The 14,022-nt window shown below is 53.0% G+C and overlaps 1 protein-coding gene across 1 annotated transcript in view; it reads left to right on the top strand.

The window, feature by feature from the left end:
* Positions 1-2,955: 2,955 nt before the first annotated feature.
* The window catches only part of LOC144738514 (uncharacterized), a 35,303-nt gene continuing 24,236 nt past the window's right edge, over positions 2,956-14,022 (top strand). Inside the window, exons 1-2 of the mRNA XM_078621528.1 lie at positions 2,956-2,960; positions 13,010-13,139. Coding sequence (XP_078477654.1) covers positions 2,956-2,960; positions 13,010-13,139 — 135 coding nt within the window. The remainder of the gene's footprint in view (positions 2,961-13,009; positions 13,140-14,022) is intronic.

Here is a 14,022-nt window from a genome sequence, read left to right as displayed (position 1 = left end):
GTGCAAGTACTGACACAGTGAGAGTATTGACAGTGACACATTGAGATTGCTGACACAGTACTGTACTGACACACTCATGGGACTGACAGTGACAGTATTGAGATGAGTGTATGGACACACAGTAAGTACTGACACAGTAAGCACTGACATAGTTAGTAGTGACACAGTGAGTAGTGACACAAAGAGTACTGACACATCATTGACACACAGTGAAGTGACACACATAGGGAGTAGTGGCACAGTAAGTAGTGACACTCGGAGTGAGTAGTGACACAGTGAGTGTACTCATTGTAGTGACACAGTGAGTAGTGACACACAGTGAGTAGGGATACACATAGGGAGTAGTGACACAGTGAATACTGACACATTGAGTGTAAAGAGTAGTGACACTGAGTAGTGACACACATAGTGAGTAGTGACACACATAGTGAGTAGTGACACACATATTGAGTAGTGACACACATAGTGAGTAGTGACACACATAGTGAGTAGTGACACAGTACTGACATACAAAGTAGTGACACACCGTGAATAGTGACACACATAGGGAGTAGTGGCACAGTAAGTAGTGACACTCGGAGTGAGTAGTGACACAGTGAGTGTACTCATTTTAGTGACAGCAGTGACACAGTGAGTAGTGACACACAGTGAGAAGTGACAGTGAGTAGTGATACAGTAGTGACACAGTGAGTAGTGACATTGAGTGTACACAGAGTACTGACACAGTAGTGACACAGTGAGTAGTGACACACAGTGACAAGTGACAGTGAGTAGTGATACAGTAGTGACACAGTGAGTAGTGACATTGAGTATGTACACAGAGTACTGACACACAGTAGTGACACAATGAGTAGTGACACACAGTGAGAAGTGACAGTGAGAAGTGACAAAGTAGTTACAAAGTGAGTAGTGATACAGAATGAGAAGTGACACACACAGTGAGTAGTGACACAGGGAGTAGTGACACACAAAGTAGTTACATAGTGAGTAGTGATACAGAATGAGTACTGACACACACATAGTGAGTAGTGACAAAGTGGGTAGTGACTGAATAGTAAAACAGAGTGAGTAGTGACACAGAGTAGTGAAACACAAAGTGAGTAGTGACACAGTGAGTACTGACACACAGTGAGTGTATTGACAGTGGCAGTGAGAATGCTGACAGTACTGTACTGACACAGTGACAGAATTAATGCGAGAGTACGGACATACAGAGTGGTGACACACAGAGTGAGTAGTGACACACAGAGTGAGTGGTAACACACAGAGTGAGTAGTGACACACATAGTGAGTAGTGACTCACATAGTGAGTAGTGACACACCACAGAGTGAGTAGTGACACACCACAGAGTGAGTAGTGACACACCACAGAGTGAGTGGTGACACACAGAGTGAGTGGTGACACACAGAGTGAGTAGTGACACACAGAGTGAGTAGTGACACACAGAGTGAGAAGTGACACACAGAGTGAGTGGTGACACACAAAGTGAGTGGTGACACACAGAGTAGTGACACACAGTGAGTGGTGACACACAGAGAGTGGTGACACACAGAGTGAGTAGTGACACACAGAGTGAGTGGTGACACACAGAGTGAGTGGTGACACACAGAGTAGTGACACACAGAGTAGTGAGTGGTGACACACAGTGAGTGGTGACACACAGTGAGTGGTGACACACAGAGTGAGTGGTGACACACAGAGTAGTGACACACAGAGTAGTGAGTGGTGACACACAGTGAGTGGTGACACACAGAGTAGTGACACACAGAGTGAGTAGTGACACATCACAGTGTTGTGTTTACGACCTCCACGTACCCCGTGTGCTCGTTGTGCCATGTTCCTCAAGGGCCGTGAGCGCCTTCTCTGGGACGCTGCTGCTGCTGCTGTTGTAGCTGCTGTTGTTGTTGTTGTAGCAGCTGTTGTTGTTGTTGCTGCTCTTGTTGTTGTAGCTGCTGTTGTTGTAGCTGCTGCTGTTGTTGTTGTAGCTGCTGCTGTTGTAGTTGCTGTTGTTGTAGCTGCTGCTGTTGTTGTTGCTGTTGTTGTTGTAGCTGCTGCTGTTGTTGTAGCTGCTGCTGCTGTTGTTGTTGTAGCTGCTGCTGTTGTTGTAGCTGCTGCTGCTGTTGCTGCTGTTGTTGTTGTAGCTGCTGCTGTTGTTGCTGCTGCTGTTGTTGTAGCTGCTGCTGTTGTTGTAGCTGCTGTTGTTGTTGTAGCTGCTGCTGTTGTAGCTGCTGTTGTTGTTGTAGCTGCTGCTGTTGTTGTAGCTGCTGCTGTTGTTGTAGCTGCTGCTGTTGTAGCTGCTGCTGTTGTTGTAGCTGCTGCTGCTGTTGTAGCTGCTGCTGTTGTTGTAGCTGCTGCTGCTGTTGTAGCTGCTGCTGTTGTTGTTGTAGCTGCTGTTGTGCTCACGCAGCGGCACGGATCTCCCGTGTAGAGCAGCCTGGCAGCTGCTACACGTGACATCATCCGCCGTGTCACAAGTCAACATCGACTTACACAGCGAGAGAGCTCGCACACAGCGTGACTACTGACACACAGTGTGAGTACTCACTCTCACTGTGTGCAGTACTTACACAGTGAGTACTGACACACAGTGTGAGTACTGATAGTGCTTACTGACAGTGAGTAATGGAACGGTGTGAGGGTAATGGCAGTGTGAGCACTGACACACAGGGACAGTGGGACTAATGACACAGCGAGTACTGGCACTGCAAGTTACGACACCGTGAGGGTGCTCAGACACTGTGACTACTGACACACACGGTGAGTACTGACACAGTGATAGTACTGGCACACAGTAAGAGTACAGACACAAGTGACACTGATGAATGGCACAGTGAGAGGTGCTGACACAGCGAGGTCTGACATTCAACGTGACACACGGTGAGTAATGACACAGTAGTAAGAGTGCTGACAGTGCTCACTGACACAGTGAGTACTGACACACAGTGAGTACTGACATGCAGTGAGCGAAGTGAACCACGGTGTGAGCACCGACACGGCATGACGGTAGTGACACAGAGCTGGCACACAGCGAGCAGTGACACACAGCGAGTAGTGACACAGAGTAGTGACACACAGCGAGTAGTGACACAGAGTAGTGACACACAGCGAGTAGTGACACAGAGTGGTGACACACAGCGAGTGTAGCAGTCGTAGTAGTCGCGGCGCGTGCGTCGTAGTCACCGGTAGCGGCGTGGCGCACGCAGCGCGCTGCCTGGAGCAGTGACACCACGTGGTGGTGGTGGTGCTCACGTGAGCACCACCACCACCACGTGGTAGTGGTGGTGGTGCTCACGTGAGCACCACCACCACCACGTGGTGGTGGTGGTGGCCTCGTCACCACTGCGCAGCGCAGGGGCTGCCGCGGTGCACTAGGAACGACCACTGGGGGATGATCCTCACAACAACAACAACCACTCACAACAACAACAACCACTCACAACAACAACCACTCACAACAACAATCTCTCAACAAACACTCAACGACTCGTCTCACGTCTCACTCTCTCGATCCACTCTGCCGATCCACTCTCTCCCTCCTACGAGACTCACCTTCACCACTGAGCAGCTCACCCCTCCCATCTCATTCACCCCCCTCCCCCAACGCTTCTTCTCCCCTCGCTTTTACTCAACACTCACCTCTCACCCACTACCTCACTCACCGTGCAATGTCCACTCACTCAACACTCACCTCCTACTCAGCCACTCACCACCCCTCACTCACCACCCCCTCACCCGCTACCTCACTCACCGTGCAGTGTCCACTCACTCATCTCCACTTTCTCTTCATTCGTGGACGTTCATGGACACGCAACCAAAAACAAAGATCCTCCGTGTAGCCTCAACAGGCCAACGGCAACATCCACTCACAACAATAACCACTTCCAACAACAGCAACCACTCACAACAGCAATTCACAACAAGTCATCACAACAACAACAACAACAAGTACTCACAACAACCACTCCCAACAACAACCACTCCCAACAACAACCACTCACTACAACAACCACTCACTACGACAACAACCACTCACAACAACAACCACTCCCAACAACAACCACTCACTACTACAATAACCACTCACAACAACAAATACAACAACAAACAACCACTCACAATAATAACCATTCACAACAACAACCACAACAACCACAACAACCAATAATGACAACAATTCATAACAACAACCACCCAGTACAACAACAATCACCCACTTCACCAACCACTCACAACAACCACCCACAACAACATCAACCACTCACAACCACCCACAACACCACAACAACACCACAACCACTCACAACAACAACTACTCACTACAACAACAAACACTTCTCACAACAACAACAACCAATCACAACAACCACTCACAATGATAAAAACCACCACTCACAACAACAAGAACTCATAACATCTCACAATAACAACTCACACCAACAACCACTCACAACACCCACTCACAACAACCACTCACAACAATCACCACTCACAACACCCACTCACAACAACCATTCATAACATCTCACAACACTACAACCACTCACAACAACCATAACAACTACCATAACAACCACTCACAACAACCACTGACAACAACTACTCAACTCACTCTTCTCTCCCATTCACTCTCCCTCTTGATCCACTCTCTCCTGACCCTCACCACGAAACTCAACTCCCTCACCACTGAGCAGCTCACCCCTCCCATCTCATTCACCCCCCTCCTCCACCCCTTCTTCTCTCCTCCCTTTCACTCAACACTCACCTCTTACTCAGCCACTCACCAACCCTCACTCACCACCCCCTCACCTGCTACCTCGCCGTGCAGTGTCCACTCACTCAACACTCACCTCTTACTCAGCCACTCATCACCCCTCACTCACCACCCCCACTTCCTCTTCATTCACGGACACGTGAACAAAGACAAAGATCCCCCGTGTAGCCTCAGCAGGCCTTTGGGGCAAGTGCTGTTCGCGAGGACCGATGAAGGGCGGCACTGTGCACAATAGGGTGGGTGGCCAGCACCACGCCCGACCGCCTTTGTCTCCCTAGAGGCGATGTTTACACTTCGCATCAGGTACTCATTTCAAGCTGAGTCGACCTAGGGGAAGCCCAGGATCGGTTTAGATAATTGCCACTGGTGGTGGCCGTGAGCGGGAATCGAATTTGGGTCATCGGGTTCACAGCGCAGCTGCAGCCACCGCTACAACCACTACCACAACCACCACTACCTAACTACTATAACTACCACTACAACCACTACCACAACCACCACTACCTAACTACTATAACTACCACTACAACTACTACCACAACCACCATTACCTAACTACTATAACTACCACTACAACCACTACCACAACCACCACTACCTAACTACTATAACTACCACTACAACCACTACCACAACCACCATTACCTAACTACTATAACTACCACTACAACCACTACCACAACCACCATTACCTAACTACTATAACTACCACTACAACCACTACCACAACCACCATTACCTAACTACTATAACTACCACTAAAACCACTAAAACCACAACCACCACTACCTAACTACTATAACTACTGCTACAACCACTACCACAACCATTACCTAACTACTATAACTACCACTACAACCACCACTACCTAACTACTATAACTACCACTACAACCACTACCACAACCACCATTTCCTAACTACTATAACTACCACTACAACCACTACCACAACCACCATTACCTAACTACTATAACTACCACTACAACCACTACTACAACCACCATCACCTAACTACTATAACTACCACTACAACCACTACCACAACCACCATTACCTAACTACTAACAGGACCCTGCGGGGTGGGCTGGTAGGAATAATACTTAGTACCGGTACAGGGATATCGACCGGGTATAGAGGAGTTAAAGAAAAAAATACTGTATTCTAGTGTAACGTTAATTAAAAGTGTTTGTTTTGACAAGAAACGCTGTGAGATTTAAAGACTCGTAGTCTTTCATTTCCAAACGATCACATCTGAGATTAATTGACCTTAGATGGGGAAACTCGAATGCATTTACTAGTATAAAGGTGAAATAAAATAGAGGGAATAAACGGCACCTTGGTGCATTTTATGTCGTCTACATAGAGTTGAATAAACGGGCGTTTGGCATATTCATATAACAGTACTACATTGAGCGGTGTTTGTTTGGCACTTCGAGTTTTTATTCACGCGCACGACATGGATACCGAAAACAACCACGACTTTGAAGACCCCAATGGTTGTCTGGACGCCCACGTTGAAAAGATGCTTGCTGAAACAGAGACCGCATTTGCTGCTGGAACCCTTTACAAACTCGCAGTGAAAAGCGTCGTTTCCATGGACCCAGAACCAACCGCAGTTGGTGCTGCTATAACGGTAGCATCGCCACCAAACATGCAGCTAAATAATCAAAGATTGCAGCACATTTGGCGTGACAATGAAAAACTTTCAACACCCAGCTTGTTTTAAATAAACGTGCTGCGTTTCATCTCTGTGTTAATAAGCCTGCCGCACTAGGCCTCGCAAAGCCTGCCGCACTAGGCCTCGCGCCGTGCTTTTCGTGCACAAATAAGGCGATTAAATGTATCTCGTCTCTGTGTTAATAAATGTTTCTTGTCTCTGTGTTAACAAAAACGTGCTGCGTTTCAGTAAAGTAATTTTTTAAATAAACGTGCTGCGTTTCAGTAAAGTAATTTTGAAGCGAAGTTTAAAGTTTTGCCGTGATGCGCCGGAAGCGACGGCCATCTTGTTTAATTCACAGATCGCAGGGGGAGCGGGCGGCCATCTTGTCGGACAGGGTCATGCCAAGTGTTTGCAGTAGGGGGCGATGTTGATACACAGACGGACGGACGGACGCGGACGGACGGACGCGGACGGACGGACGCGGACGGACGGACGCGGACGGACGGACGCGGACGGACGGACGCGGACGGACGGACGCGGACGGACGGACACGGACGCGGACGGACGGACGCGGACGGACGGACGGACACATTAATCTATTGGTGGTCTGGTCCACTTCGTTCCTACCAGTATAACTACCACTACAACCACTACCACAACCACCACTACCTAACTACTATAACTACCGCTACAACCACTACCACAACCATTACCTAACTACTATAACTACCACTACAACCACCACTAACTACTATAACTACCACTACAACCACTACTACCACCATTACCTAACTACTATAACTACCACTACAACCACTACCACCATTACCTAACTACTATAACTACCACTACAACCACTACTACAACCACCATTACCTAACTACTATGACTACCACTACAACCACCATCACCAACAACAGCCGCGTGCCGGGCCGGGCTCCGGTGGCGAGGCGCAGGGAGCGGGCGAAGTTGAGGGTGGTGAGGGTAGTGAGGGTGGTGAGGGTGGCGAGAGAGCGCGGCCTGGGGGTCGAGTTGACAGAGCAGCGGGTGAGGGGTTAGACAGCAGCAGGCGGTGACGACGGGGAGGCGACAGCACACGTGGTGTGTGTGTACATGGTGTGTGTGTGTACATGGGGTGTGTGTGTACACGGCGTGTGTGTGTACACGGCGTGTGTGTGTGTGCACGGCGTGTGTGTGTGTGTGTGTGCACGGCGTGTGTGTGTGTGTGTGCACGGCGTGTGTGTGTTTGTGCACGGCGTGTGTGGGTGGGTGTGCACGGCGTGTGTGGGTGGGTGTGCACGGCGTGTGTGTGTGTGTGTGCACGGCGTGTGTGTGTGTGTGCACGGCGTGTGTGTGTGTGTGCACGGCGTGTGTGTGTGTGTGTGTGCACGGCGTGTGTGTGTGTGTGTGTGCACGGCGTGTGTGTGTGTGTGTGTGCACGGCGTGTGTGTGTGTGTGTGCACGGCGTGTGTGTGTTTGTGCACGGCGTGTGTGGGTGGGTGTGCACGGCGTGTGTGGGTGGGTGTGCACGGCGTGTGTGTGTGTGTGTGCACGGCGTGTGTGTGTGTGTGCACGGCGTGTGTGTGTGTGTGCACGGCGTGTGTGTGTGTGCACGGCGTGTGTGTGTGTGTGTGCACGGCGTGTGTGTGTGTGTGTGCACGGCGTGTGTGTGTGTGTGCACAGCGTGTGTGTGTGTGTGCACGGCGTGTGTGTGTGCACGGCGTGTGTGTGTGTGCACGGCGTGTGTGTGTGTGCACGGCGTGTGTGTGTGTGTGCACGGCGTGTGTGTGTGTGTGTGTGCACGGCGTGTGTGTGTGCACGGCGTGTGTGTGTGCACGGCGTGTGTGTGTGTGTGCACGGCGTGTGTGTGTGTGTGCACGGCGTGTGGGTGTGTGTGCACGGCGTGTGTGTGTGTGTGTGCATGGCGTGTGTGTGTGTGTGTGCACGGCGTGTGTGTGTGTGCACGGCGTGTGTGTGTGTGTGCACGGCGTGTGTGTGTGTGTGTGTGTGTGCACGGCGTGTGTGTGTGTGCACGGCGTGTGTGTGTGTGCACGGCGTGTGTGTGTGTGTGCACGGCGTGTGTGTGTGTGCACGGCGTGTGTGTGTGTGTGCACGGCGTGTGTGTGTGTGCACGGCGTGTGTGTGTGTGTGCACGGCGTGTGTGTGTGTGTGTGTGCACGGCGTGTGTGTGTGCACGGCGTGTGTGTGTGTGTGTGTGCACGGCGTGTGTGTGTGTGTGTGCACGGCGTGTGTGTGTGCGTGTGTGCACGGCGTGTGTGTGTGTGCGTGTGTGCGTGTGTGCACGGCGTGTGTGTGTGTGTGTGCACGGCGTGTGTGTGTGCGTGTGTGCACGGCGTGTGTGTGCGTGTGTGCACGGCGTGTGTGTGCGTGTGTGCACGGCGTGTGTGTGCGTGTGTGCACGGCGTGTGTGTGCGTGTGTGCACGGCGTGTGTGTGCGTGTGTGCACGGCGTGTGTGTGTGTGCGTGTGTGCACGGCGTGTGTGTGTGTGCGTGTGTGCACGGCGTGTGTGTGTGTGCGTGTGTGCACGGCGTGTGTGTGTGTGCGTGTGTGCACGGCGTGTGTGTGTGTGCGTGTGTGCACGCACACACACAACACTGTCGTGGGCAGTGCTGTGGGGGGAGGGCCAATGCCCATTGGCCTCTCCCCTCATGGCGTCTGTGACCACCACAGTGGCTAAACGGGGGCTCTGGACGGGTGCGAGGGGCTGGTAACCCCTCCACCTTCAATTCACCACCACTAAACTACGAATTAAACATAAACCTGTAATTAATAAGCTTGTGCCGGAGGCCCCGGGGGGTCAGGCTTTTATGACGTCTCCTGGCCAAACCCCATTTGGCGGAGCCAGGAGATTGAATTTTCACCCTCGGGGCTCCTCCAGAAACAACGAAAAACCATTGCGGATGGCCACGTGGAATGTTCGAACGCTCACTGCGGAGGAGAGGCTGCCACTCCTCTGTCGGGAGCTGGACCGGTACCGCCTGGATCTCTGTGGCATTCAGGAGGTCCGGTGGACCGGTTCTGGCTCCTGCCACCATGAGGGGTGGACAGTCCTCTACTCGGGGCAGGAGACTGCCAAACAACAGGGTGTGGCTCTTCTTCTGAACAAAAGAATGAAGGGGGCGTGGGAGCGTGGCGGTGAGGTGTGGGAAGCTGTAAGCCCCAGGATACTTTGGGCTCGCCTTCCCATCAACCAGAGGTGAGGAGTGGTGGTCGTGGTTACTTATGCCCCCACCGAAGACGAACATCCGTGGAGGGATGCAGGCAAAGCCGATGAGTCAGACGCTTTCTATGACCTCCTGTCACAGGTGCTGGCTAAAGTGGCCACTCGGGACAGAGTCATCTTGTTGGGTGACTTCAATGCCCGAGTTGGTCATGATGCTGGCACCTGGTCTGGAGTGATTGGAAGGCATGGGCCAGATCAGCTCAATAATAACGGTAGGAGGCTGCTAGATTTTTGTGCAGCCCATGGGCTTGTAATTACCAACACGCTCTTCCGGCATCGGCGCATCCACACAACATCATGGATACATGCCGGGTCCAAGCAAGAACATCTGCTGGACTACATAGTGACGGACCAGCGGATGCGAGCCCATGTCCTTGACACCAGGACCTACCGTGGAGCTGATCTGACCTCTGACCATCGACTAGTCATCTGTAAGATGCGCCTGCCATTCTTCCACTCCGGTGGTGGGTGTACACCCAGGACCCCATTCCAACCAAAAAGTGGCCTGGTCTCAGCTAGCTGATGAAAGTTGCAAGCGAGAATTTCATCATTGCTTGCAGCTGGGGTTGGCATCGTCCCCCACTCCACCTGATGTCGAGGGTAAATGGGCGAGGTTTAAGACTGTGACTCATGCAGCTGCAATGGCTGCTTTGGGTACGCGGTCCAGACCTCCCCAGAAACCCTGGCTGACGGAGGAGGTGTTCAGGTTAATTGAGAAAAAGCGACAGGCCCACTCTCATCACCTACAGCATCCCACGTCAGAGAATGAGGAGGTTTACCGCAGCCTTCGCTCGGAGGTTCGGAGAGCCGTAAGGCGCTGTAAGGATGGGTGGTGGTCGCGGGTTGCTGAGGAGATGGAGTCTGCCTCAGTGGCCCGCGATCACAAATCGCTATTTAACTCCATCAAAAAAGTAACCTGCAGCGCCACACCTATTACCATCATTAGAGGAAAAAACGGTGATCCAATCTCCGACCCCCAGGAACAGGTTTGCAGATTTGCTGAGCATTTCTGTGAGGTCCTGGGGAAGGGAAAATCTCTCAGCCAGGAAAACATCATGGCACAAAGTGCGGATAACCCTGCTGAGGCTGCGGTGCCTCAAATATTGGAAGAGGTCACCCCCTGTGAGTGGCTGGCTGAGGTACCAGCTGTTGAGGAAGTACTGAGGGCGATCCGGAGTCTGAGACCAGGGAAGGCACCGGGCAGAGATGATCTCCCAAGCGAAATGCTGAGGGAGGGTGGCGTTTGTGCACAGACTGCCCTATATGACATCATAACAACAGTCTGGACCACTGGACGGGTTCCGCAGGACTGGAAGGATGCCATGGTGGTCCCCCTCTTTAAGAAGGGGGACCGTACCGACTGTAACAACTACAGGGGCATCTCACTCCTCAGTGTGCCGGGTAAGGTCCTGGCAAGGATTATTCAACATCGCCTTGCTAGGCACGCTGAGGAGAGGCTTGCGGAGCCCCAATGCGGTTTCAGGAAAGGGCGGTCCTGCACAGATGCCATATTTTCTGTCCGTCTGCTACAGCAGAGGTGTAGGGAATTCCAAAAAGACCTACATCTCTGCTTTATTGACCTGGTCAAGGCCTATGATACCATCAGTAGGACTGGGCTCTGGGTTGTTCTTCGTGCTTCCGGAGTCCCTGACCCTCTGCTCACGATCATTAAGGACCTTCATGATGGTGAGCGGGCCCGGGTAAAACTACGTGGCCGGGAGTCGGAGCCTTTCCCTGTACACCTTGGGGTGCGACAGGGATGTCCTCTGGCTCCCACATTATTTAACATCTATTTCGACTGCGTAGTTCGTGAAGCCTTCAATAGCTGTACCGGGGGAATTACCATTTGGTACAGATATAATGGGAGGCTGATCGACGCCCGGGTGCGATCAAGGGATGGCTCCCTATTGGTCAACCACGTTATGTATGCCGATGATTTGGTAATAGCTGCTCATTCAGAAGAGGAGTTGGAGACGCTGCTGCTGAGACTGGAGCGTGCCACTAAGAGGTGGGGCCTTACCATCAGCCCCACCAAAACTAAGCACCTGCCTGGGTATTTTGTACCATCGGGCACTCCACCCCCACAACTCTCAATCGGTGATGGGGCAGTTGTGGAGAGAGTGGAGAGTTTCCCATACCTGGGCAGTGTGCTTATGACCGGCTCCAGTTTATCACCAGAGGTCTCACTCCGAATCAGTCGAGCGGCAATATCTTTTCATCGGTTGCGTAACGCTGTGTGGAAGCTACCTGGTCTGTCGCTCCGCACGAAGCTTCAGGTCTTCTCGGCCACGGTCATTCCCTCCCTTCTCTACGCTTGCGAAACGTGGACCCCCCTAGTGGAGCATCTTCGCCGGTTGGAAACATTTAGGCTGGCCTGCCTACGATCCATCCTGGGTTTAACCAGGCTGGATTGTGTGAGGAGCTCACAAGTCCTTGAAAGATCTGGGCAAAGTCCCATCAGTGAGCTCCTCCGGCAGGCAAGGCTGCGTTGGCTGGGTCATGTAGCCCGCATGCCCAGCCACCGCATGCCTAAACAGCTTTTGTTCGGCCGGATCGAGGGGGCTAAACGGGCGCGGCACGGGCTAGAGAAGAGATGGAGTGATGTGGTACAGGAGGACGTGGAGCTGAGTGGACTTGCCGATGACTGGTACCAGCGGTGTCAAGATCGGCCTCAGTGGAGGAGGCTCGTGAAGGACGCTACTGGGCAGTTGGAGGCAGTCGCCCTCCAACAACAACGGAGGGCGGAGGAGCGACGCTCACAACAACGAGCGGAGCGCCGGGTGGCTAAAACACAGCAAGTTGGCACAGTAGGGGGCACAGGTGGTGCATCAGCCAGTCATCTCGGTCATCTCGGTCAGTCGACCCGTGGCACCTGCTGGGTCTGCCCCGTGACCTCCTGCCAGCGGGCGTTCGACACTTCACGTGGCCTCAAGGTGCACTTGGCCTGGCACAAGCGTCGTGGTGACGTCACCGCCACTTAGTGGCGAATGGCGGTTGTTGTTGTTGTTGTGCACGGCGTGTGTGTGTGTGCGTGTGTGCACGGCGTGTGTGTGTGTGTGTGCACGGCGTGTGTGTGTGTGTGTGCACGGCGTGTGTGTGCGTGTGTGCACGGCGTGTGTGTGTGTGCGTGTGTGCACGGCGTGTGTGTGTGTGCGTGTGTGCACGGCGTGTGTGTGTGTGCGTGTGTGCACGGCGTGTGCGTGTGTGTGCACGGCGTGTGCGTGTGTGTGCACGGCGTGTGCGTGTGTGTGCACGTGGCGTGCGTGCACGTGGCGTGCGTGCACGTGGTGTGTGTGTGTAGGGGTACCACGGTGCGTGTATCTTGTGGAGTGGAGGGACCTCTGAGTCTGATTCTCCTCTCTCTCTGGTCACAGGTCAGACCTTCGTGGACTGTGGAGGCCTCAAGTTCCTGCTGAGCCTGCTCAAGCACCACGCCTGCCAGGGCCTCGTGCTGCGCTTTGTGAGTCACGCGGAGAGGGGGGAGACAGAGAGAGTTAGTTAGAGAGAGAGAGAGAGTTATAGACATGACTGCACGTTATTGACGTCCTAACAGACGAACCTTACAGCTCACAATGAGGGAGACAGACTTAGAAGACAAATGCCCACGTCGAGTGGGAGCATCCTCAGGGTGTCTTGTCGACTGCTTGTAGAATCGCCAGTGTGAGTCCTGCCGGATCAGCACGCTGTTTGTGCACTCTGTGTACATTCTTGTGTTTATACCTCAGATGTGTGTGCCGTGTTGTTCGCATCTCGCGTAGCAAGTCCGTCCTACGCCGTGCGATGTCGCCGTGCCGTGTGTGCACTGGGCGTCTCACCCGCCTCTACTACAAGTTGACACTTGGGGATCGCGACTTCAGATGCGGCAGCGATCTCGCGTGCGGTCCCTTCTGCCTCCTCCTCCCGCTGGCGGAGCCGTAGACACGAGGCCACGTGGCAGTGCAGAGTGGCGCGCCGTCTCACACAGTAGAGACGCTCGCACCGGGGACACCATCATGCTGGTGGCCTGCTGCTGCTGCTGGACGTCTCGAGAGAGAGAGGCAGATAGAGAGAGTTAGACAGTTAATGAGAGAGTTAGAGAACGAGGTAGAGAACGAGGTAGAGAGTATGTGAGTGGGTGACTCTATCACTGTATCGCTCTGTGTGTGAGAGTTGTGGGGAGCGGTAGTGCAGTGGCTGGCGCGCTGCGCTACGAACCCGGCGACCTGGGTTCAAGTCCCACTCACGGCCAACACCAGTGACGATTATAGAAGCCGGTCCTGGGCCTCCCCTAGGTTGACTCAGCCTCAAAAGAGCAGCTGGTGCAGAGTGCCGTGCCGGCACTCGTAGCTGCTCGCTTACATCAC

Source organism: Lampetra planeri, unplaced genomic scaffold (assembly GCF_965212315.1).
Source record: "Lampetra planeri unplaced genomic scaffold, kcLamPlan1.2.h2 scaffold_103, whole genome shotgun sequence".
NCBI lineage: Eukaryota > Metazoa > Chordata > Hyperoartia > Petromyzontiformes > Petromyzontidae > Lampetra > Lampetra planeri.
Note: the sequence above shows the minus strand (reverse complement) of the source record. Positions and strands in the feature narration are given on the sequence as shown.